Consider the following 25861-nt stretch of genomic DNA (forward strand, 5'->3'; position numbering starts at 1 on the left):
CCCTTCCATGGCCCCAGAGCCATCCTCCTCACCTTGCCAAGGGCTCGAGCAAGTCTGTCGGCCGCCTGTCCGCACAGTAGAACCCGGAGGCTTCCAGCGCCCCTATTATGAGCTGGAATTTAGTGTGCCAAGTACAGGAAGCCGAAATCCTGGTTACAAACACCAAAGTACAGTACTTGGAGCTAAAACCAGCCCCTTCCAGTGCTTTACTCAGCAGAAACAACATGCAGGACGCCATGGAGAGAGATCTAGCAGATCCCAAGTCGATGTTTCCGGACTCAGCAGGACGCTGGTTTGGGCCTCCAGAAAAGGCTCCCCAGGAGGCTAGACCGGGACAGGAGTTTTTCATTTGCCTAATTTGATCTGTGGCTGCTTGACCAAGACCATCTTCTCCACATGGCGATTCCTGGGCAGGTCCCAGGGCTTCCCATACACTGAGAAGTGCAAGGGGAGCAGGTAACCTTAGCTCTCCAGTTAATTCTGCTAAGGGTGAGTGGGGTACCAGGTACCCGGGGGAGAGAAGCCTACACCGCCGTTGTCTGCTGCGCGAGGTGAAACGCCGGCACCGTGTCCGACAAACACCAACGCGCATGCAGCACCCTGCTCTTCTCACCTGACAACTCTTGCCCCGAGGGGGTGGTCGTCGATTTGTGGAACAAGCCGCTGACTCGCAATGCCCTGGGTCAGGTCCCCGGGCGTCACGCACAGGGAGGTTGCTCGCCGGGCCGTGGAAAGCCCAGAACAGTACCTGAGCATGCTAGAGGGGGAGGGGAGAAGGGAAGGGAGTGGGGCATGGGGCAGGGCGGGGAAGGACTGAAGCGAGTTCTGTATTGCCAAAAGGGGCTTGTCGGATAAAACCTCGCTCCAGGAGCACAAGCCCGCTTCCTTCCCAGGCCACTGTCACGTTACTGGATCTTGAGGGGAGCAGCCAGATCACTGATGCACCCATAAGTGGGGGTGTTGGCCCCAAAAATGGTATAGAAGGGGGCCATGTGAGGTATTGAATAGAAGCTTACTGTCTGCTAATCCTATGTACGCTGTTCATGTGTTTGTATAATGTCTGTGTGTGCAATTATTAGCCTGTACTTGTATGGATACTGAAGATTTCCCTGCATGTGGTTGAGCCTTGGGCAGGGCCGGGCCTGTGGACATGCTAATTAGCGAGGCCCTGTGGGGCAATGGCTCTCAATGGGCCCAGGACACACCTAAAGAATGGGGGCTGTCACCTGAGAGCTGCCAGCAGGGAACACAGAGATTGGCCTCTGGCCAGGTGACCTGCTACGACCAAGAAGGGACCAGGAAGGAGGGATAAATAGGCCATGTGGTCGACGCCATCTTGTTCTCAGCTCAGCACTTCATCCCAGAGGCAGCATTGCAGGGATCGAAGAGCCTGGAAGACCTGTGAACCCATCCTGATCCTAGGATGTGCAACAAGAACTTTTAAACCAGCAGCTGTAACATCTCTGCTAGAGCCTGCATCAAGAACTGGGAGATTCGGTGCATGTAACGTACTATTCCTTTAACAACCTTACTCTCAGGCTTTTCTTTCTTGTGATAATAAACCTTTAGTTGTTAGATGCTAAAGGATTGACCCAGCATGATTTGAGGGTAAGATCCAGAGGGTAAATTGACCAGGGATCTGTGGCTGGTTTCTTGGAACCGGACAGGACTTGTTCGGGGTAGGTGGGATTGGGTTCTAAGACCCCCCCCCCACCTGTGTATGAGGCCCGGGGCCATCTGGAGCACGGATATTGCTGGGGTGTCAGAGGGGTTTTGCTCGTGAGGCTTCAGGCAGGCAGCTGAAGCGCTCTGTGGGATTGGTTTGTGGCCTGTTTGGAGAGGTCACCAGTCTGGGGGCTGTAAGGAGCCCCGGATTTGAGCAATTCGCCCTGAGCGGACGCCCTCAGCTGTGCCCAGACACGGCCCGGTCCGTCACAGCCACCTGTGTGGGTTCCTGCATATTTTAGAGCACAGGTCACTCTACTGAAAGAAGGCATGAATTAAACTGTTTCCACTGGGTTTGTTTTGCTCCGTATTCCCACTTTATGACTTGAATTTTCTGTCACACCGAGCCACGAACTAGCAAGCGGAATTAAGTGCTCAGAGCCAGCAAGTGTCCCGGGGTTATCCTGTCTAGTTTGGCTTAGCGCGGTTCAGTACAGGCACCAGACAAGGACGGAGCTGGCCTGTCGCCCGTCATGGCACACAAATGAGAAAGACGGCAAACGATATCAGTCTTGCCTATGCCTTATCGATGGACGTTCTAAAAGTGGCACAGTCAACGAAAAACCCGAACTGCTTTAGTGCAATGAATACAAGTGCTGGTGTTCCCCAGGACGGATGGGAGAAATCTCTCATTTCCTCCCATTTTGGTTTGATTATTTTGTGCCTCTGACCACACCTTGTGTATAAGTTGCCCCGTCCAGGCCATCCCAGCAACTCCCATGCCCCGGTGTATGTCGGGCTTCCCCACTGCATCAGGAGACAGAGCAGCATTTGAAATAACAGGAAAGCGTGACTCAAGTGACAAAACATTGGCAGGGGAACGCTAGAGCAAAATGTACAACTGCGGTTTAACTCTTTTGTAGAAAATGAGACTACAAGGCCTTTTCAATAGAAAAGTTGTCTAATGGCTGATAAAACTGCACAATCCATACCTAAAAGTCACAGAATCATAGAAAGCTAGAAGTAGGGAAGGGACCTCGCGAGGTCATCAAGTCCAGTCCCCTGCCCTCACGGCAGGACCAAGCACCGTCTAGACCATCCCTGACAGTGTCTGTCCAACCTGCTCTTCAATATCTCCAGTGATGGAGATTCCATAACCTCCCTAGGCAACTTCTTCCAGTGTTTAGCCACCCGGACAGGCAGGAAGTTTCCTAATATCCAACCTAAACCTCCCCTACTGCAGTTTAAGCCCATTGCTTCTTCAGGAAACACCAAAGCTAAGCATGTGCACAAGAGTGATTCTGCCCCTATGTGTCCATATGTCACAGAGCCACATCCTGCCACATCTCACCGACAGACTACCAGGAATCTCTGAGCAGAAATCATGGATCCCTGGCATCCAGCTGGGAAAGACAGCAACAACCTGGGTGACCTTCAGAATTACTTGGCCCTATCTAAGTAGAAGGCCGGCAACCTTCTACCATCGAGAGCATGGAAACAAGACTTGTGTGTCTTTCGGGAAACCACTGGTAGATGAACAGACCGATAAAGGCAGAACTCTGAGAGAATCATTTAGGGTGTGGGTGTAAAGAAACCTTACCCTTGAAAAACACAGAACAGGGCAGAGGGATCTGCCATCGTCTCACTGACCAGCCGACACGCTGACTACTAAAAAGGCCATTTTCATAGCTCCACGGAGTAGAGAAGAGGTGGCTGAAGGTTTGAATGGACGTTTCATAAGGAAATTGAGTACCAGGTTGGCATCCCAGGCTGGGGTGGGTCTCTAGTCTGGGGGTAGAAATTCTCCAAACCCTCAATAAACCTGGATAATACAGGATGGGCAAATACGGAAATGGATGCAAGACAGACACTGCAGACAAATGGACTTAACGGTTTGGGATCAGTCTGGGCCTGAGGATGCCAGACCAAGGAAGTACAACCTACAGCAAACCATATCATATATTTCCATGCGGTGCCAAGAGGGGGTCGCCTCTTTATAGCAAGTGCAAATCGGAGAGAACCCCAACCACTGCTGTTTGCACCACAAACTGACTGGTCAATGCGCACATCTTTTCTGGGGGCTAACCGCAGACAGATCTCAATGCATCAGAAAATACAGGCCACAGACTCTCTCTGAAAGACTCAGAGAGGTCACCATATTAGCCTGTAATTTTAAAAACAACTGGCACCTTAGGCTATGTCTACACAGTCCGCATTTACACAGCACGCTGTTATTTCGACATAGTGTCGAGCTGGAGGACATCTTACTCCGACTCCTGTAACCCTCATTGTACGAGGAGTAAGGGAAGTCGGAGGAGGAGTGCTCCTCCGTGTCGACAGCGCCAAAGCCGAGGTAAGCTATTTCGACTTCAGCTACGCAATTGACATGGCTGAAGCTGTGTAGCTTAATTTGACTGTAGCCCTGCAGGGTAGACGTGCCGTAAAGTGCCACAAGACCACTTCGTGTCTGTGAAAGGGCTGTTTGTTAGATTGGAAGCCGCATGAACGTGCCACGTAAAACACCGCTGGCATCACCACACGAGACGATTCTGTCAGAAATGCGAGGCATGCTTATGAAATCCAAGCATCAACTCAGGGCAGGGGCATCCCTGACCCTGCCCAGCAATGGGTCTGCTTTAAAAACAGAGCTGAGTGCTATCCGGAGGGCTCTGCCCTGCAAGGTCGTGGGATTTTTAAATAGTTCTGGGCGTGTGAAAAAACCAGAGGAAAAGCATATTCCTCCCCCTCTGAATTTCTGCTGCTGTCCCCCGTCGAAGCGGGGAGCGGCTGTGGCCCGGGCACCTTTGGCTTGTAATCTTTCCTCAGTCGCCGTGCGTCCTCCCGCGGACTCACCTGTAGTCCTCAGTGAAAGTAACACACGACTCCTCCTTCCTCAGCCTGGCCAGAAGAGCGCCGCCCTCCAGCTGCAGTTTCGCCAGCCGTGCGTCCTCGAGGACGCTCTTCATCAGTTGCCTGTAGCTGCTCAAGAGAACGCCGGCCTCCTGGGGATTGACACAGCCAGGCACACGCAGTGAGGGACCGGCAGGCGCGGGTCACAGAACACCCCCCCCCGTCCCAATGGGACGTCCCAACGCTGCACTAACCAACCTCCCCTCTGCAGCGAGAGGGGGAATTCGGTTCCCGCTGCTCTCTCGGGGAGGTCGCCAGGGACAACGGAAGAGTTTTGCTCGGAGTTTGTTCGATGGATTTGCCCCTGGAAATAGAAGCCTTCCAGTTCATCCTCACGGTGAGCCCCACCGCCATCGCATGATGGCCCCCAGGCCGCACTGCACCCCAAGTGCTGGCTACAGGTTTCTCTCCGATGGCACAGGGTGGGGGGGGTATGCAGGAGGAAGGATCTGGCCCAGCCTCTCTCCCACTCTCTGCTGGAGGACAGAAACCATAGGGCTACGGGAGAGGGCTCCCAGGAGGTGTGTGAGCCCGAGACTAAGCAGGTCTCTGTTCCCTGGGTAAACTGGCAGGGGCTGGCCTAGAACTGGCAGGAACTTTCCAGAAGCAGTCTGGAGAACCTGGCCAGTTGGGACACCTGCAGCCAATTAGGAGCCTTCCAGAGCCAAGGGAGTCGGGCTAATTAACACCTGGGGCCAATCAAGAACCAGTTGAGACTGGTTTCAAAGGGCTCCTCTTCTGTCGGCGAGGAGCGCGCGAGGAGTTTGGAGGCGGGAAGGCCACCAAGCGTGGACAGGGAGAGGAGTCTGGGTGAGAGCTGGGGTCTGCGAGTCAGGCAGAGTGCCCTGGAGGAGTAGGACAGGCTGCTCAGGTACCAGGGAAGGTCCTGGGAGGGACTGTTTGGGCAAGTGGTCCAGGGAAGTAGTTGCCAGGCGGGGAGTAGAACAAAACCTGCCTGTTGCCGCTGCCTGAGGGTCCCTGGGCCGGAACCCAGAGTAGCGGGTGGGCCCAGGTCCCCCCCCCCCCCCACACCACTACAGAGTCTGTCCCTGGGACCCCTGGCTGCGTGGAGGGTCCCAGCGAGCCCCTGAGGCTGAGAAGCACAGGGCCCACAAGCACACCCCACGGCCCACTCATGCATCCCGTCACGGTATATGTCGGGTTTGGGAAGAGAAAGCTAGCGTGGCAGAGCCGGACGGCTTCCGGGTTACTCCACGGGCGAGAAAGGGGAGATGTGTTCATCGTGTACATTTTAACAGCCTCCAACCCCGCTTGGAAACGGCTGTCCTGGAGGCCGGACTGTATCGTTTTAGATGACAACCGCCCTGACAATAAATCTTGAGAGGAAGTGACAGGCGCAGAGATGTTAATTAAAGGGTCTTTGTTTCACATTTGCCTTCTAGGCCTAATCTCCCCTCACAACCAGCTCCCCGTTGACTGGCATGGTTAATTGAGTTTTTAAGCTATTTAATGGCAACTGCAGAGAGAACAATCTGTCCTGTTCTCCTTTCCTTCCTTTTATCTTATCCCCCCCGCCCCCCGCCCCTCCAGCCCCTTCTCTCGCAGACTGGAAAGGCTGCGGGCTGTACGGCACTGCTTTCTTCCCCACCAAAATCAATATCTCATCAGTTCACTCATTTCCTCTGCTCTGGCAGCCGGCTCTTCAGAAAGACCAATCTGATGACACCCCCGGAGAACCGGGCCCTCCCCTCAGGGGTTTCTAACAATGGCAGCACTTGTTTTGGCAAGCAAACCCGGGTGCTCTTGGGACATGAAGATGGTCATCAAAGAGTCGTTTTACTCCCATGTGTCTCCCCTTGCCAGCTAGGCAAACCACCCTGGCGCCTCCTCACACACCGAAGCCACGCACGCCTCCCCAGCACTGGCCGGGCGGACAATCACATTCGGGTTTACATCAGCTGGTGTAACTCCCTCCACCTTCCGCCGCGCTGGGCCTCGCACCACGCGCCTGCTGACCGGGCTGGGAAAGCACAACAAGGCTGAGCTTTTAAGAAAAAGTGCATCCAGGGAGGACTAGAAAGTGCTTCACTGGGGGGCTTCCCCTCTCCCTGTCCCTCCTGGCAGCGTGCAGGACGTTAGCCCTTTGCACGCTGCCTTTTCGCAACAGGTGAATGTGCTCCAAGGCTCGCCCGGGTCTTTTCTTTCCTCCTTGTTCTCTTGAAATCGGAGCCCCAGAACAAACATTCCGATAGCCAGCTCTGCGCCAGAGGGGGAGGGCCCTTGGATACGGCCCAAGGTGCAGAGAGCTGACCTATTGCAGACTGACTTGACTTGGATAGTAAATGTAATTGCTCTTTTTAATCTATTTGCTCTCTGCTTCAGATATAAGGCCCCAGCGTCTCAATCCTCACAACCACTGAGCCACTCAGACCCCACTAACTGAACTTTAGGATCTTTCTAATTTACTCTCTCTAGTTTCCTAACAGCTAGCAGTCCTGGGGCACCTCAGAGACTAAAAACAATATTGGGTCATCAGCTTTCACGGGTAAAACCCACTTCATCCGGTGAGCTGGAGTGAAAATAACAGACTCCAAGGTATATATAACAGCACAAGCAATTGTAGGACCCATATTAATGAGACTAATTAAGTGGGCTGGATGTGTCCCATTCACAGCTTTCGATATGAAAATGTGCACGTCAAAGGTAGGGGAAATTGGCTTTGTAGTGCATTAACCAGTTGATGTCTTTATTCAAGCCCCGGGTAACAGCATCAAATCTGAAGATGAATTCCAGTTCTGCGGGCTCTTTCTCTAATTTGTTAGTGAAATGCCTCTGTAGAAGAATGGCTACTTTTAAATCCATGTTTGAGTGTCCAGGTAGATTAAAATGCTCCCCTCCACGTCTAATTTACTGACCCTCTGAGCATTTAAAAAAGTAAATAAATAAAATGAAGCAAATGGCACATGCAGCATTTAGCAAGAGCTTCCTTTGCAGCATTAACGTTTGAGTCAGGCAGATCCCGTTGAACACCCGGGGCTTTGCCTTTGCCTGGCACTGGAAGGCAACGCTTACCTCAGCTCTTTCTGGCAACCGGCAGGACTCCACTCTCTGAATGGCTTCCTGAAGGAAAGCACAAGCACCCTGACAGCCTTGCAGCAAATGCTCCAGTTTCTGAAGGGGAGAGGAACACGGCAGAGGTTACGGTCAGCCCGGTTTGCGACAGGGCAGAAGAGAAACAGCAGCTCGCAGGGCTTGGGAGAGAGCTGTGGGTGGAAATCGAGAGTGGGTCGATAGCAGGGTGCTGATGAGGCCTGGGCTCTGAAACTTACGAATTCTGGTTAATACCACCGAGTTGCTCTTGTGAAAATGGTTGGGAAACTGGGCTGGAAGCACCCAACACGGACAATCCTCATGGAGCGGGGCCCTGCTGCCTTTCCTGAGCCCCACCAGCGCGCCAGGGCTGCTGTGCGGTGTGTGGTCTGTATCGCCCTCGGCATTAGTCTCCCCAGAGCAGTCTCTCTGCGCGAGCTGCCTCATGCTTCCTGGAACCCAGCAGGCTCCCCCCTTGGGTGAGTTAAGCCGGGTGGGAGTCGGAAGGGTCAGCTGGACTGTGGGTTATTCGGTGTGGGGTGACAGACACGGGGTCTGGACCCCGAAGGCTGGGGCAGTGGTTGAGTTCCACCCAGAGCTCCAGAGGGCTGGGTTCCCTTACAGCCGGGGGTCTCTGAATGGGGCCTGTGAGAGCGTGAAGAGAGACCGGGGGTTAGGTAATCTCTCCAGGCCAGAGCTGACGAGCCGGAACGCATCTCTCTCTCACCAGCAGAAGTTGGTCCAACAGAAGATCCCACCTCCCCCGCCTTGTCCTTCGAATGTCCTCGGACCAGCATGGCTACAGCCCCGCTGCCTACAAGTGGGGTATTAAGGTTTTCATTTCCTGAGGGTGGAATGGCTGCTTGTGGCCAAACCATGAATGGAGACGGGTCATCCCATAGCCAGTCCAGCACCTCCTCATTAACCATGCCAGTGTGGACTGCCTTGGCGCCATGCTCCTCTGAGAAAAGGGATTTTGTAACATTTTTTGAGATCAGCATTGTTTCCCCAGAAGGAATGCTGTTCCCCCGTCCTGCCGCGTAGAGAGCCAAACTGCCTCCCTTTCTGGCGTGTGGACCTTGGGGCGACAGAGACATTTGAATGCACATTTAAAACTTCCGTACATTAGCTCTTAGTTAGATCTGAATACTCTCATTGTCTGTCGATAATTTGGGGGCAAATTCCACAATCGCAAGCAGGTTCTCTCTCTCTCTCTCTTTTTTTTTTTTAAATAGGGGCTGTTTGAAGCTGCCCTCAGGTTGGGGATGTTGTGAGCAGCTCCAGTTGGAGACAGATTCCTGAGCAGGATGCTGGTGAGCTCATCAGAGATGTTAAATAAATAGAGCTGGTCATGTGATTGCAGAGCTACAGATATGTATCAGTTGGGTCACGGTCACATTCAGTGCGTCGGTTAGCAGCTGTACTGTCAGATCGTCCGGTGTGAGCCTCGCTCTCAGCTACAGCCTTGGGAAAGCTATTGACTTTCAAATGCAAGAAATGTGGAACAAAAGATGGCCCCAGACTCCAATGTTCTTCCCCGGATTCTTTCATTTTATTTCCAGGTATTTCCCTCGCCGCTCCTCACCGCATCACCTCCCCACTAGTTCCTGGAATGTACTGGGGACAACTGTGTGTTTCAGAAAGTGGAGGAGAACATAAGAACAGCCAGACTGGGTCCGACCAAAGGTCCATCCAGCCCAGTATCCTGTCTGCCCACAGTGGCCATTGCAAGATGCCCCAGAGGGAGGGAACACAACAGGTAATCCTCACATGGTCCGTCTCCTGTCGCCCATTTCCAGACACACAGAGGTTAGGGACACCATTCCTACCTAGCCTGGCTAATAGCCATTGATGGATCTAATCTCCATTAATCTATCTAGCTTTTTTTTTTAACCCTGTCAAAGTCCCACCTTTCACCACATCCTCCGGCCAGGAGTTCTACGGGTTGACTATGCGCTGAGTGAAGAAAAAAAAGGAGGTAGGAAGGGAGACAGCCATATTGGATGTATTTCTCACAGAGAAGAATTGGTTGTGAATCTGAAGGTAGAAGACAATTTGAATGAAAGTGATCATGAAATAATCGATTCTAAGGAAAGGGAGGAGTTAAAGCAGCAGAATAAAGAAAATGGACTAAAAAAGGCTTTAACAAACATAAAGATCTGGAAAGAAAGTCCTATGGGAAGAAAATCTGAGAGATAAAGTTCAGGAGAGTTAGAAATTTCCCAAGGTGACAATAGCAAAAGCACAATGGCAAGCTATCTGGAGGTGAAAGAAAGATAGGAGGAATAGGCAGAGTCCAATATGACTCCATCAAAAATTCTTTAATGACCTGAAAATCAAAAAGAAATTCTACAAAAGTGGAAATGGACTTTTCTCTACTGAAGAGAAGCACAAAATAATAACACAAACATGAAGGGGCAAACTCAGAAAGGCACAACACGAGTTTCCTTTAGCAAGGGAAATAAAAGGCAGCAAGAAACGGTTCATTAGATACATTAGAGGCAAGATAAGTACAAAGATAAGTACAAAGCAAAGGCCCTCTCTGTCACAGGGAAGGAGAGCTAATAATTGTTAAAAATCAAGAGGGTGGAGCTATTTAATATTTTCATAAGGGTTTTGACATAGTCCTACGTGACATTTTGACAGTGAAACTAGGGAAATGCGTTCTACAAGAAATGACCACACCGTGGGAACATGACCGATAAAGTCTGTAGACACTCAAAGAGTAGTTATCAATGTCTCACTCTCAGACTGAGAGAGGGAATCTTACTCCAGGGCTCTGTGCTGGAACTATTCAATATTTTCACTGATGGCTGGGATAATGGAGTGGAGAGCATGCTTATACAATCTGCAGAGGATGGGAGGGGTTGCAAGAACTTGGGAGGACGGCGTTAGACTTCAGAATAACCTTGACATGTTAGAGGACAGCAACAGGATGGAATTCAATAAAGGCAAGTGCAGCGTTCTGCACTCAGGAAATGCACAGCTATAAAGGACGGAATAAGTGGCTAAGTGGTAGAGCTGCTGTGAAGGTCTTGGCGCTTACAGGGGCTCAGAAATTCAGTATGCAATTGCAAACAAAAAAGGTTAATATTCTGGGAGGCATTAAGAGGAGTGTTGTATGTAAGACACGGGAGGTAATTGTAACGCTCTAATTGGTACTGGTCAGGCCTCAAATGAAGCACTGTCATCAATTGTGGGCCCCACACTCAAAGAAAGCTGTATCCAAACTGGAGAAAGTCCAGAAGAGAGTAACAAAAATGAGAAAAGGGTTAGAAAACCTGACCTCTGAGGAAAGGGTGCATTAGAGCTAAATAACAGCACAGAACACTGAGGGCCAGGACTAGTGGCTGTTAACCAATTTTATGGGAAACTTGGCCACACCCAGGCTAAGTGGAAACCCAGCTCACTAACATCATGCAGGACCACGGATGTTGCCAGACCAGAGAGTTCTGGACTAGAGAGATTCAACCTGTACTAGAAATGTGGCTTTTATTGCTACAGGAATACCGTGATGCATGGGGTAGAGTGAGGTGGTAAGTTTGGTAAAATCTCTGCTAGAGGACGGGGTGTAGACATTTCCTCCAAGAACTCAAACGTCCATGGTAAAAAGCATCAGAACATGGCTCCAATGAGGAGTCTTTTATGTATTCCAGGAAATCTGGCTCCGAAATAACAGAAGTCGAACTAACTGGGATCACTTCTGACGGTTTATCATTGCAATGACTATTTGTTAAGTGGTGACGTTGTTCTCCTCACTGACACAGAAACAAACTTCAGGAGAGTCCCTGGGCATGTAAAAGAAGGAAGGAGTCTTTGCAGTAGGAAGATAAGAAGCAAGGAGAGGATGCTAGGACCTCGGGGTCGGGCACAGCAGTCAAATAGCAAAGTCAAGGAAAACCAGTCAGAAGCTGGAATTTGTTGCAAGCGGGAGCAGGCAAGGAGGCTGGGTCACTGCTCAGACGGCTCCCTGCCATGGCTTCCTGGTTAATATACTGGTATCGGCCACTCAGTGAGCTGTGAGGAGCCACCACACAGCTCCAGTAGGGCAGTGCATCCAAGCCTCTAGTGGCCAAAGGGAGACATTAATAGCCCAGTCCCTCCCAGCGTTCCCTCCGCTCCCTCTGGCTGGCAGCTCCATTCCTAAAAATACCCAAGAGAAGAGATGCAAAGCTGCGGTTCCCACAGCCACTTGGCACATCCACAAAAGGCCATGGAAAGACAAACCCGCCACGCGCAGTGTAGCTGAGACACGGCTACCCGGGGAACCAGAACAGCACGTCTTGTGCATTTCCTGCCATACCTTGCCCTAACCCCGTATGTGATACAATGGTTCTCCTCTCCGGCATCTGGAAACCCGACCTGGCCCCACAAGCAGCAACGGTAGACCCCTGCCCTTCTCACTCACCGTGCGAAAGCTTAACCAGTCCCGATGGCAGTATGGGAAGGTCCCATCCAATTCCAGCGGCAGCTGCGTGCTGTCTATGTGCTTGTGGAGGGACTTCATGGAGGTGAGGAGCTCCATCTGAGAAGAAACGAGCACATTGGCGTCACCGGTCTGCCTGCAGAGAGGAACTTGCAGAGCGGTGCTTACACTGCCAGAAAAGGGGCGTTCTTCAACTTGGGTTAGCTAACGCGCATTAAAATAGCACCAAAAAGGAAGCAACACAGCCTTCAGCTCCAGGTAGTAGCTCGAGTTCGACCCCAAGCATCCCTGACAGGGGATAAAAGCCAAGTGGCTGTTTTAACCTGAGTGAGCTAACCTGAGCCGCGACCACAGTTTTTTGGCAGTGCAGGCTTGCCCTGAGGGGAAAGAGGAAAACTCAGGTGAGTGTCTCTTTCTTGGTCAACCTTACAGCAAGGCTAATGAGATCCCAGTGCTCTGTGGCAGACTGAACTCCTACATGTACATGTGCAGCCCAATCACAATGGGAAGGAAACAATAAAAGCTCGCCAATCTTGGACTAATTCGCTCGCTTGCCGTTCCACAGTTCGGCGGGCACACTGGAAGCCGAGCAAGCGTGAAACGGAAGTTTGAGGAGAGCCAGGAATTCCTCCAAAGCCGAAATTCTGTGGTGGAGACAGCGCGAGGCTCGGCCTTCCACGCTCACACGGCCCGCTCTGAGTCATGCATGTTTGTAACGTTTCTGTGGGATTGTAAAACAAGCAGTACGTTTTCTAAAGTAATGCCCGGAGCAGCCTCCACGCACAGCAGCCCTCCCCTTCTGCAACCTCAGTGCCTCTCCACGCTGTGCCAGGAGCCATTGGCCACGTAGCGGGTATCCGAGAGCCAATACACCCCCGCATGCTCCAGTCAGAGGCTGGAGCCGAGCTGGTGCCATGCAGGATACATAATACCCAGCAGGAAAACGGCCGAGATTTGCAGAGCGGGTTGGCTGGGAGCGAGCAATTGGACACAGGCAGCCGACATTCCCCTAGAGATGCCCAGTTTCCCTTTTCTCCTTAAAACACTGGCTTCCCCTGTGAGTCTCCTGTGCGCCAATTTCTTTCTTAATCTCTTCTGCACCCTCCTCTTGGAGTTGGGAACTTTCACTTCTTCCACGCCTTCCCCCCGCCCCCCCAAGTCATTTCACCCACACAGCTAGACCTCCCTGTGCCTTGCCCTATGCCTCTCTGTAAGCCAGCTGGCTTAGTCCTGGCCCCAGACCTGAGCTCTGGCCTATACACAAAGGCCCAGTGGTCCCCTTTAAGCCCCTGGCCTGGAGTACAGGATGGATCTGGCAAACAAAGACAAACAAATAGTAGTTCAACAGCTGGCAAGCCCACGCCCTGGTTCAGGGCAGGACAGCAACACAAACAGTCCCACAGTTAGGGTCTGTCTACACTACAAAGTTAATTCGAACTAACAGACGTTAGTTTGAATTAACTTTGATAGGCGCTACACTAGCAATCCGCTAGTTCGAACTTAATTCGAACTAGCGGAGCGCTTAATTCGAACTAGGTAAACCTCATTCCACGAGGACTAACGCCTCGTTTGAATTAACTAGTTCGAATTAAGGGCTGTGTAACCACTTAATTCGAACTAGTGGGAGGCTAGCCCTCCCCAGCTTTCCCTGGTGGCCACTCTGGGCACCACCAGGGAAACTCGTCCGCCCCCCTCCCAGCCCCAGAGCCCTTAAAGGGGCACGGTCTGGCTACAGTACCCGTGTCAGGTGCAAGCCTGCCAGCACCCAGCCAGCAGACCCTGCACCTGGCACGGCTCGAGCCAGACACCCGCTGCCACCCAGCCCTCCGCCTCTTCCCGGGACCAGGCTGGCGGCTCCTGGGAGCCTGCCCGCGTCCGCAAGAGGCGGGCGCCCGCCTGGTCTAGTGCAGACATCGTGGACCTCATCCACGACCTCCGCACTAGGCACAGGAAAGTGGCCGTCTAGGGCAGGAGAGCTGCCAGCCTGGCCACCCAGGAGCAGGTTGGCATGAAAATCAAGGTGGTCCACTGAGACCCCCGACCCTGAGCCCTGAGCTTAGAATGGCCGTACGGGGTCAGACCAAAGGTCCATCTAGCCCAGTAGCCTGTCTGCCGACAGCAGCCAACACTAGGGACCCTGGAGGGGATGGACCGAAGACAATGACCAAGCCATTTGTCTCGTGCCATCCATCTCCAGCCTTCCACAAACAGAGGCCAGGGACACCATTTCTACCCCCTGACTAATACCACTCCATGGACCCAACCTCCATGACTTTATCTCACTTCTCTTTAAACTCTGTTCTAGTTCTAGCCTTCACAGCCTCCTGCAGCAAGGAGTTCCACAGGTTGACTCTTTGCTTTGTGAAGAAGAACTTTCTCTTGTTAGTTTGAAGCCTGCTACCCATTCATTTCATTTGGTGTCCTCTAGTCCTTCTATTATGGGAACTAATGAAGAACTTTTCTTTATGCACCCTCTCCACACCACTCATGCTTTTATAGACCTCTATCATATCCCCCCTCAGTCTCCTCTTTTCTAAACTGAAAAGTCCCAGTCTCTTTAGCCTCTCTTCATATGGGACCTGTTCCAAACCCCTGATCATTTTAGTTGCCCTAGAGAGAGACACACTCCTGTAGAACGCAGAGCCGCTCGACGGAGATTTCTGGTGGAAACCGGCACACTTGTGCACAAAGAGCTCACCGTTCAGAGGGCTTCCCACGAGTCCCTGCAGGAATCAGACCCTTACCTGCAGCGCTGGCGGCTTCTCCATCCGGAAGGCGAGATCTCTTTCGACAAGCAGCAGAACTCCGTGAATACAGTGTGGAGCCATTTCCTGCAACCGAGAACAGAGCACAGATCCCTCACGAGCTGGACGGGCTGCTCTGGCACAGGCACCCTTCGCTGAATTCCACCTCTTCACCCATAGCTGAGGGGTGGGCAGTCCGACCTGCTGGGGGGGGGGTCTGAGCTAAAGAGAAAACACCCTGCAAGCTGCTAGCTCTTAGGGGAACCCAGCACAAGGACAGGTTACCTGGATGCCGTAAAAGAGCTACCTGCACACCAGCCACTGTCCCGACGTGAAAAGTAGCAGGTTCCCCACAATGCCAGCAATTCTGTGTTCTTTACTTAGCTGCTCCCAGCCTGACTTCAAGGACTTGCCTCCAGCCACTAGCATGAATGGACGGAGGCAGCAAAGGAAGGGTATCCTGCCAGCAGCAGCCTTCAGCTCTCCCCTGATCCAGCATAGGTCTCCCAGCAGATGTTCCATGGGGAGCCCCAAGAGAGTGGTCACAAAAAGCTAAGAGGGGGTAACAACAGCTTGCCCCTCTGAATGGACCCCTCCCAAAGACCACTCGGAGAGACAATGGAGATCAGAGAATCCTAGAACTGGCAGGGACCTCGTGAGGTCATCGAGTCCAGTCCCCTGCCCTCACGGCAGGATCAAGCACCGTCTGACCATCCCTGACGGGTGTGTGTCTGACGTGCTCTTCAATATCCCCAGTGACGGAGATTTCACCACCTCTCCGGCTAGCTGGGAGTTCGGCTGTAACCGGCGGTTCCCATGGGTCCCCGCTCGAGATGCAGTTGTGGACCCAGCTCGTCTCGTCCTGGGGAGCTGCATGTGAGGTACAGGTGGGGATTGCCCACCTCTGCTCAGCACTGGCGACGCGTCCGCGGGACACAGTGTCCCATTTTGCACACCATGCTTGGGGCAAGAGGTGAACAAACTGGACAGTGTCCAGAGGAGAGCATCACAAATGCTGGGAACACCTGGCCTGGAAGGAAGGGCAAAGAAATGGGGCCTGTTTAGCTTGGCGAAAAGAGGAGTGAGGTGGGGAGTCTTCAGCTCTGCTACGCTTGTTCTCCAGAGGACGGTGCTCCGTTGTTCTCGTGTCTACGGAAGGTGGGACGGACAAGACGCAATGGGCTTGAGCTGCCGCAAGGGAGCTTAGGTTATACCGACGATCTACCTGGCATCGCTCGGGTCCCTGACTCAATGCGGTTTTGGTTATTGGAAAATGAAATGAAAATGCCCAGGCTCCATTTCAATCAGTGCTCTGGGGTGGGGCTGAGTCAAGGGGTTCAGGATGCAGGCTGGCCGTGTGATTTGTCGTGTAAGTGACCATTTAGCGCTAAGTTCAGTTTGTTCCAGGCTGCAAGTTAGACTGGAGAGTTTCAGGGGCCTCCCTGGTGAGACTGGGGTCATGTTTGGTACCGGCTTGGTGAAATCTACTTATGGGACACAGTTTGGGGTGTCTGCCCTGGTTTGGACAGTCTGCCAGAAGAGAGGCACTCATGTTCGTGAGCCTCTCCGGAAAAAAACCCAGCCAGTGTTAGCTCGATGCTTCTAGCATCCACTGCGCACTTGCCCCGTCCTGTTACTCACGAGCCAAAAAAGCTGTTCTGTGGTACCAAATCAAATGTCTTATGGAAGTCTAAGTATATGATGAAAATACTATTGCCCTTATCAATAAACTTGTAATGTCATCAAAAATATCACATTACTTCAACAGTCTATTTTTCATAAACCCATGTTGATTGGCACTAATTACATTACCTTCTTTTAATTCTTTATTAATGGAGTTCTATTAGCTGCTCTATGATTCTGCCATGGATCAATGTTAGGGAAACAGCTAGGTCATCCCGTTAACTGTTTGAAAAATCAGCCCAACATTAGATATCTTCCAGTCTTCTCTTCCACTCTTCCAAGACTTATTGGAAATCAACCTTAACAATCCAGAAATTTTCTATGCCAACTCTTTTAGAACTCTTGGATTAAAGATACCTAAACTTACTGGTTTAAAAATGTCTGAATTTAGTAGCTTCTATTTAATATCATTCAAAGACACTAGTTCAATGAAAGAGTGTAATCATCACTGGATAATAAAGCTATACAATCTTTTTCTTACCAAAATACGGAACTGAAATATTTTATTGAACACCTCTGCCTTTTTGGCATTACTATTGCTACTTTCTAACACTGTCAGGACTCTTTTTGTTTCGGAAATAATTAAAAGCCTCTTTCTCACTGTCTGAAAATCTGCTGGCTTTAGATGGCTCCTTGTGTCCCTTTATTTCCCTTATCAATTTTCTACAATGCCTGATTTCTGATTTATATTCATTACTATCAACATCCCTTTTCTTGCATTGATGGTTTTTTTTTTTATTTTCCCAGCTGCCTTTACTTGCTCTCGAAACTAAATTTTTTTAACCAATTCAGCCTTCTTCCTTGATTGTGGGATCGAGCCACTTGGGTGTTCCTAAATGATTCCCCATTATCAATCATATTTTTCTGATTACATTCTTCCTCCCAGCTGATTCAACTTAGGGTACGTCTAGACTACATGCCTCTGTCGCCAGAGGCATGTAGATTAGGCTACCAGACATAGGAAAATGAAGCGTCGATTTAAATAATCGCCGCTTCATTTAATTACATGGCTGCCGCGCTGAGCCGACAAACAGCTGATCAGCTGTTTGTCGGCTCAGCGCGATAGTCTGGACACGCGGGTGTCGACATCAAAGGTATTTGTCGACCACCCAGGTATGCCTCCTGGAATGAGGTATACCTGGGTGGTCGACAAATACCTTTGATGTCGACACCCGCGCGTCAAGACTATCGCGCTGAGCCGACAAACAGCTGATCAGCTGTTTGTCGGCTCAGCGCGGCAGCCATGTAAATTTAAATGAAGTGGCGATTATTTAAATCAACACTTAATTTTCCTATGTCTGGTAGCCTAATCTACATGCCTCTGGTGACAGAGGCATGTAGTCTAGACGTACCCTTAATTATTTTCAGCTTTGTGAAACTGGCCCTGTTAAATCATCAGGTAGGTATATTTTATATACAGAAATAAAATGTGTTTTGACTTTATTCTCCTAGCGTATTATAAATGTGATCAAGTCATGGTCATTTGCACATAAGCTATATTAATATGTAGTTATGTGATCTGTTCCTTTTTATCGGTTAAGGCAAGGTCGACTATAGAATTTCCCCATGCTGGCTGCAACGAATTGTTAAGTATACCGTTTAGAAATGCCAAGTGTGTTTGAATACTGGCAGCATGAGGCCTCCAGCATATTTCACTCAAGCTGGTGAAAGGTTTTATTAAAGAATAAATAAAACTGACCTCCAGAGCACCGAGGGGAAAGGGAGGGACGCACTGGCAACAGCTGCAGCGGGTGGAAATTTCTCCTCGGTGCACACAGCAGCTCTGATTATCTGTCCTCCCCCAGGAGGTGGGGAAGTGGAAAAGGGAAACCAATCGGAAGGGGATTTTCCAGCAGACTTGTAGAAGGGTCAGACACCCAGCAGCCCCCTGGGAAAGTCAACGGGGTTGGGAGGTCTAAGAACCACAGATGGAAAAAGCATTTGGGTTTAGATCATCCAGCCTATGCCCTGCCAGTGCAGAACTTTTCTCTTCTCAGCACTGCTGTGTCCACATAGCTCCTACCCTTTATAGACCTGGGGGGGATTTTTATAACCTCTAGGTCAGTGGTCCCCAACGCAGCGCCTGCGGGCACCATGGCGCCCGCCGGGCCATTCCTGTGCGCCCGCCGACTGATCAGGGCTGGCCCCGCTCCTGGGTGTGCAGCACTTGGGCAGCCCCACCCCTGGGTGCGCGGTGCATGGGCTGTGCCGGCCCCGGGAGTGCAGCGTATGGGCTTCCCCGCCCCAGGGCACACGGCACAGGAGCAGCGCTGGCCCCAGGTGCGCGGCACATGGGCACTGCCAGCTCCTGGGCACGCGGCACAGGAGCAGCGCTGGCCCCAGGCATGCAGCGCATGGGCTGTTCCGGCCCCAGGCATGCGGTGTATGGGTGGCCCTGCCCCTGGGCGTGCAGCACAGGAGCGGTGTCAGCCCCGGGCGCATGGCGTACAGGCAGCTCCACCCCGGGCATGCGGCACAGGAGTGGCGTCGGCCCCGGGAGTGCGGCGCATGGGTGGTGCTGGCACTGGGCATGCGGCGCGTGTGCGGTCCCGCCCCCGGGCGCATGTGCAGTCCCACCCCCGGGTGCCCGGTGCTTGAAAGGCCCCGTCCCCGGGCACCCGGCAGCCCCAAAAGGTTGGGGACCACTGCTCTAGGTCACTGCTAACCTCACTACACGTGCTCAGTGCAGTTAATATACCTGCACAGCCCAGATTCTTCATCGTTTTTAACTATTCTCTGAGGTCCCTCTCAGCGCTGAAGGTGCTACTGGAGTTTAGATTCACCAGAGCTTAATCCCTCCCTGCTCCCCAGACGGTGTGCAAGCCAATGGAAGAAGTGCTGCTGTTGCCACGTTGCAGGGGGAAGTTGTGTTTCACTAGCTGTCTAGGGTAACTTGAGTTCCTCAAGAATCATCTGGGAACGGATCCCTGCAATATTGTCATGTTGGAGCACAGAGCAGGCGGGGGCGGATGAAATGTGCCAGCGATAAAAAGTCAGGAGGCATCGTCAGCGCCGAGGGGATGAGACGACTGTACCGGAAGATGAGGATGACTTTGAAAACCGGAGGAATGGCAAGGGCATGCCCAGTGGGTGCAGCTGGGTGGGGCCTGCTGGGCCCAGAGCTGCCCTTTAACCCTTTGTTCACCAGCACGGGGCTCTCCTGTCCCGCCAGAGGGGGCTGGCGGGTTCCGAGAGGCCTGCCTCGCCTCGCACGGCGACAGGGGGGGTCTGTAAGGGGAGTGTCCTGGCATGTGAAGAGCTTTTGAAGCGCGTGGGCACAAGAGCAAAGGGGATGGCCCTGAGCACAAGCAAACGGAGGCTGGAAGCGAGAGGAAGGTGCCTGCGCCAGGCGCCAAGAGCGATGTTCGGCAAGGGAAGACGCTCTCTTTCCCAGGCGCTGTGACCACTGCCCCCGCAGCACGGGGAGCAAGCGCGGCACCAGGACAGCAGTTTTCAAATCGCCTTGGCTGGCGACCCAGCTGAAGAAAATTGTCAAGTGCCCCAAATGAACCAGGGATGAGGGGGTTGGGGCGTGGGAGCTGAGAGGGGCTGTGGGGGTGAGGGGCTCAAGGTGTGGAAGGGGGCAGGGATGAGGGACTTGGGATGCAGGAGGGAGCGGTGGGCCGGGGGCCTCAGGCCTAGGGGCTCAGACTTACCTCCGGCAGCTCCCGGGCAGCGGCACAGCAGGGGGCTAAGGCAGCCTCCTGCCTCTCCTGGCGCTGCAGACCACCTGCGCCCCAGGAGCAGCTGGCAGCGGGTCTGACTCCTAGGCGGAGGGGCGCAAGCAGCTCCACGCGGCTCTCGCCCACAGGCACCGCCTCCCGGCTCCCATTGGCCAGTTCCTGTCCAATGGAAGTGCGGAGCTGCTGCCTGGGAGGGGGGTCAGCGTGCAGAGCCCTGCGGCCCCCCTGGCTAGGAGCGGGTCCTGTTGTTGGCCCCTTCCGGGGGGCAGCGCAGTGTCCAGACCTACTGAACCTAGCCCCGTGGACTCCAGAGAGCGGATCGTGCCCCAGCCTCCGCCAGGGAGCAACTCTGAGGGGACTTTGAATGGCCCCCTCGGCCGCGCTGCCCAGAGCCACCAGTGTCCCCGGGCGGCCCGGGGACCTGCATCCCACGCCCAGAACTGGGTTCCGTCCTGCTCTTTGCACCCTTGCCCAGGGGAAAAGCATGTTGCTTGGGCACAGCTCCTGCCCCAGCCCCTGCCCGCCGGTGCGGCAAAGCAAAGCACCACACACAGTCAGCTGCTGCCCTCTCTGCATGCACAGACGCCCGGGTTCATTCCGAGTCTGTGGGAGCAGCGGGGGCCACGAGGCCAGTGCCAGGAGGCACCTGCTTGGCCCTGATTAGCTGCAGCTCCGGCTCGTTATCTTGCTTGGATTGCGAGCAACAGATGGGAAATAAGGTCTGATCAGTGTCAGCGCCAGGCACTGGCTTTCCAGCTGACTGACATGAAAGCCTTTGACCTGGACCAAGATTAAGTTACCGCATGTCTGGTTCCAATCATTCACCCCCTGCCAGACCAACAGACATCCTCCCCCTCCCTAGCGCGCTGGCCTGACGCGGCGTCCTCCTTCAGGGACTGCCCCGCCAGCCCCGTGCCGGCCTCTCTGCCTCACTGCTCACCTGCCTTTGGCAGCAACGGGCCACGAGCGGTTCCGGCAGCTGACGGGTGAAACCAGAACCGTGATGCCAAGAGACACTCACCGGAACTGGGGCGGCACGTTGTGAGTTCAGAGCAGCCAGCGCTTCGACTGGGGCAAAGCTCTCGCCGGGGCTGAACGTGGCAGCTCTTTTCCCCCCAAAGGCAGGGCTCTGGCTTTTCCTGGGAAGTGCAGGCAGGAGGGTCCCCCTGAAACGGGGCCTGACCGCAGCCAAACCTGGGATGGCAGGGACGTTCAGGGCCAGGCGCTGGCAACCGTAGCAAAGGGCCGGGGCTGTTTCTAGGGCTCACCTGCAGTAGGTTGAAAGCCTTAAAAAGGGCGGGGACGGGTGAGCAGCGACGGGCGTCCACCAGCACGGTGAGGCCGAGCGCTCGGCACGCGGCCCTGGGAGGGAAAGGAAAGACGTGGTTAGTGCGTGGGCAGCCCGGGCGAGTCCCGCCGTCCTGTCCAGGAACAGGGGGCGCCGCTGCCGATGCACCTCTGTGAAGGGAAGCCCCGAACGCCTCCTCTTATGAGCTGCAATAGTTCCCGCTGGAGATGCCCAGACTGCTCTGGTTTTCCCTTCCCCTTTACCAAGCTAATTCCTGCTGCCACCTCCTCCCATGGCGCTGCCACTCCAGCCATGCGGCTCCCCTGCCCAGACGCCAGCAGCAAACCCGCACGGTCCATCGCACCTCTGGGGAGGCAGGCTGCGCGGAGGGAGAGCCAGCCCTTGCTGCCCGTGCCCGAGGATGGGCACCCAGCAACCCTGCATCCTTCGGATGCTCCGGCGCCGATGCTCACACTGGGAACAAACTGTGTCCTTAAAAGCATTGCAAAACACAGACCCCAGGGGAGTCTGGGAGGAGTCGGGAGGGAGCCCTGTCAGCCAGGGAGCGCAGGGGGACTGGCAACGCACAAACCGGCGCATTCTGAAAGCGTTTAGCCCTGCCTGGCAAAGTGCCTGATCCGGCTCTGTTCCAGGGGCCTGTCCGTCACTCATCCAACGCTCTTGGAAAGGTGTCCTGGGACTGCTGGGCTACGCCGGGATTGGCAGTGTCATGTTTGCCAAGCCCTGTGTCCTGAGTCAATGCAGATCAGTGAGGAATGGTGCGGATTTATAGCAATGCCTGGGAACGCACACAAAGCCTTAGTACACGGCATGGCCAAAGCACCGAGGCCGCAGGCTGAACCTCTCTCGTTCAGCAACCTCCATGATCTCCGTTAGCCGGGTGTCCACTTAGCATGGGGGTGGCCAAGTTTCCCGCAGTCCCGTAAACTCTGTTTACAGCCACCCTGGCTCGCAGGGTTTGGCTCTAACTTACCCCTAATGTCTGCTAAGAGCCCAGCAAGCCGTGGAATCGTTGGTCACGCTGGTGCCAACATGGACCTGCCGTGGTGGGGCACGTGCTCTGGTTCGCCAGCGGCCAGGGCCCAAGGGTGCCGGACTAGAGAGGTTCAACCTGCACTTCCAAAGCTGCCTGGGGCCAGTGCCCTCGAACTCGCCCCCAGTCCGGCAGCCCCCGGTCGAGCTGGCCCGCCCGGGCGGGACGAGTCACCCACCTGGGGATGCTGTGTAAGTAGAGGAGGAGGCGCACCAGCTCGGCGGTGTTGCAGTGGGGGTTCAGCCAGACGGTGTTCCTCGTGGTGATTATGGCCACCGCACGCCCACTCTTGTCTCTGGTGCCTGGAAAGGAGCATTTCGTTTCACCTCTGCAGCTTGGGGAACCCTGGAGGAGACCCTCCCCCCAGATCACCCCCAGGGCAGCCCCTCTCCCCACAGCAACTCCCCAGAAAATTACAGCATTGCCAGGGGGACCAAAGGCTCTTCCCCCCGCCAGCATTGAGCAATAGGCCAGAGCCCGTCGGGGACGAGCAGGATCAGCCCGGTGCCCCCTGGAGCCATGTGGGTGCAACGCACAGGCCTGCCGGGCGTGGGCACTGCCCCACGGCGTGGCCCTGGGACCACTTCCGGAGAGAGGGAGTTTGCCCTGAGCCCTAGCCGGGAGCCAGCTGGTTTTGAGCTGCGCGGCAGAGGCTCGTGCTCTAAGCGCCGGTGGTCCTGGTGTTACGTTCGCTGCTTGCACGGCCTCTGATAAAGATCTGAGGAGTTACTGGAAGCAGCGATTCAGGTCCACCCTCGGCCCGGCACCACGTCAGGGAACCCCGGCTTGACGGGCAGAGAGCCCGCTGCGCCCTCCGGCAGGCTGACTCCCTTTGCAGCTGGCTGCTGTCAGCTGGAAGCAATTTACACGGAACCGGGCGCAGCCGACTCCAAGGCAGCCTTCCTGCTCCCGCCGCAGGAGCAAAGCCCCATGTCCCCGCACCAGAGCAGCAGGCTCCTCGCACAGCAAAGGCACCGAGAGGGAAGCAGCAGCTCCTATTCTGGGCCAGCACAAGGCTGGGGAGAGGCAACGTGCCACGGACCAGGCGGCGCTGAGGGCTGGAGAGAAGCAGCGTGCCACGGTCCAGATGGCACTGAGGGCTGGGGAGAGGCAGCGTACCACGGTCCGGGTGGCACTGAGGGCTGGGGAGAGGCAGCGTACCATGGTCCGGGTGGCACTGAGGGCTGGGGAGAGGCAGCGTGCCACGGTCCAGATGGCACTGAGGGCTGGGGAGAGGCAGCGTGCCACGGACCAGGCGGCGCTGAGGGCTGGAGAGAAGCAGCGTGCCACGGTCCAGATGGCACTGAGGGCTGGGGAGAGGCAGCGTACCACGGTCCGGGTGGCACTGAGGGCTGGGGAGAGGCAGCGTACCATGGTCCGGGTGGCACTGAGGGCTGGGGAGAGGCAGCGTGCCACGGTCCAGATGGCACTGAGGGCTGGGGAGAGGCAACGTGCCACGGTCCAGATGGCACTGAGGGCTGGGGAGAGGCAGCGTGCCACGGTCCAGATGGCACTGAGGGCTGGGGAGAGGCAGCGTACCACGGTCCGGATGGCACTGAGGGCTGGGGAGAGGCAGCGTACCACGGTCCGGGTGGCACTGAGGGCTGGGGAGAGGCAGCGTACCACGGTCCGGGTGGCACTGAGGGCTGGGGAGAGGCAGCGTACCACGGTCCGGATGGCACTGAGGGCTGGGGAGAGGCAGCGTGCCACGGTCCGGATGGCACTGAGGGCTGGGGAGAGGCAGCGTGCCACGGTCCGGATGGCACTGAGGGCTGGGGAGAGGCAGCGTGCCACGGTCCGGATGGCACTGAGGGCTGGGGAGAGGCAGCGTACCACGGTCCGGGTGGCACTGAGGGCTGGGGAGAGGCAGCGTACCACGGTCCGGGTGGCACTGAGGGCTGGGGAGAGGCAGCGTACCACGGTCCGGATGGCACTGAGGGCTGGGGAGAGGCAGCGTACCATGGTCCGGATGGCACTGAGGGCTGGGGAGAGGCAGCGTACCACGGTCCGGGTGGCACTGGGGGCTGGGGAGAGGCAGCGTACTACGGTCCGGGTGGCACTGAGGGCTGGGGAGAGGCAGCGTGCCACGGTCCGGGTGGCACTGAGGGCTGGGGAGAGGCAGCGTGCCACGGTCCGGGTGGCACTGAGGGCTGGGGAGAGGCAGCGTGCCACGGTCCGGGTGGCACTGAGGGCTGGGGAGAGGCAGCGTGCCACGGTCCGGATGGCACTGAGGGCTGGGGAGAGGCAGCGTACCATGGTCCGAGCGGCACTGAGGGCTGGGGAGAGGCAGCGTGCCACGGTCTGGATGGCACTGAGGGCTGGGGAGAGGCAGCGTACCACGGTCCGAGCGGCACTGAGGGCTGGGGAGAGGCAGCGTGCCACGGTCCGGATGGCACTGAGGGCTGGGGAGAGGCAGCGTGCCACGGTCCGGGTGGCACTGAGGACTGGGGAGAGGCAGCGTGCCACGGTCCGGATGGCACTGAGGGCTGGGGAGAGGCAGCGTGCCATGGTACGGGTGGCACTGAGGGCTGGGGAGAGGCAGCGTGCCACGGTCCGGGTGGCACTGAGGGCTGGGGAGAGGCAGCGTGCCACGGTCCGGATGGCACTGAGGACTGGGGAGAGGCAGCGTGCCACGGTCCGGATGGCACTGAGGGCTGGGGAGAGGCAGCGTGCCATGGTACGGGTGGCACTGAGGGTTGGGGAGAGGCAGCATGCCACGGACCAGGCGGCACTGAGGTCTGGCTGCCCCCAGCTCTGCCCCTTCTGTCCAATGCCCTTTCCCTTCCAGGGGCGCAGAGCTGGGCCTCCCACCGCCTTTGCTCAGGGACCCATGGAAGCTGCTGGCCCCCCACCCAAGCCAGAGACTGCTCCCATGTGGACTCCCACAGCTTGGGAGTCCACATGGGACTGAAAAGCATCCAGACGTTGAAGCTGGAGCAGGCACCGCCTCTCCCGGCAGTCTGAGCCAAGGTTGCTACAAACGGAGCCTCAGTTCTCCTGCGTCTGGGTGCAGGTCCCAGCCCCTGGTCCGGGTTTGGCCTTTCTCTGCAGGTTAACGGGCCTTGGAGGAGCTGCTATGTTTGCCCAGGAAGGTTCTTATCCACCACAGCCAAGTCACCCTCGCACTTCTCCACAGGCTGAGCCCCTGATGTCTCCCACTGCGAGTGGGGATGTAGAAACTGGCTAAAAAAGGGACCGGCGGAACGGCTAAAACCCAGCGGTTGCACAGTTCCACACTGCATACTACAGAGCCCGCAGCCAAGGCTCCTCAGGCCTGGCAGGGACAGTTTGTTGTGGGCTCTGCAGCCAGCTCTCCAGGAGCGGGGCCGGCAGCCCCTGCCAGCCATGCTCCCAGGG

General features: G+C 55.2%; 1 protein-coding gene across 3 annotated transcripts in view; it reads right to left on the reverse strand.

The window, feature by feature from the left end:
- The window catches only part of PLEKHG4 (pleckstrin homology and RhoGEF domain containing G4), a 98351-nt gene that overhangs the window by 43862 nt on the left and 28628 nt on the right, over nt 1–25861 (reverse strand). For all 3 annotated transcript variants that reach the window (XM_089781393.1, XM_075940575.2, XM_089781392.1), the window contains 6 exons: nt 22683–22806; nt 21431–21524; nt 14797–14883; nt 12035–12151; nt 7609–7707; nt 4519–4667 (listed from right to left, as the gene is read on the reverse strand). In XM_089781393.1, coding sequence (XP_089637519.1) covers nt 4519–4667; nt 7609–7707; nt 12035–12151; nt 14797–14883; nt 21431–21524; nt 22683–22806 — 670 coding nt within the window. The remainder of the gene's footprint in view (nt 1–4518; nt 4668–7608; nt 7708–12034; nt 12152–14796; nt 14884–21430; nt 21525–22682; nt 22807–25861) is intronic.

The sequence above is a fragment of the Pelodiscus sinensis genome, chromosome 12 (assembly GCF_052426305.1).
Source record: "Pelodiscus sinensis isolate ZL-2025 chromosome 12, ASM5242630v1, whole genome shotgun sequence".
Lineage (NCBI taxonomy): Eukaryota > Metazoa > Chordata > Testudines > Trionychidae > Pelodiscus > Pelodiscus sinensis.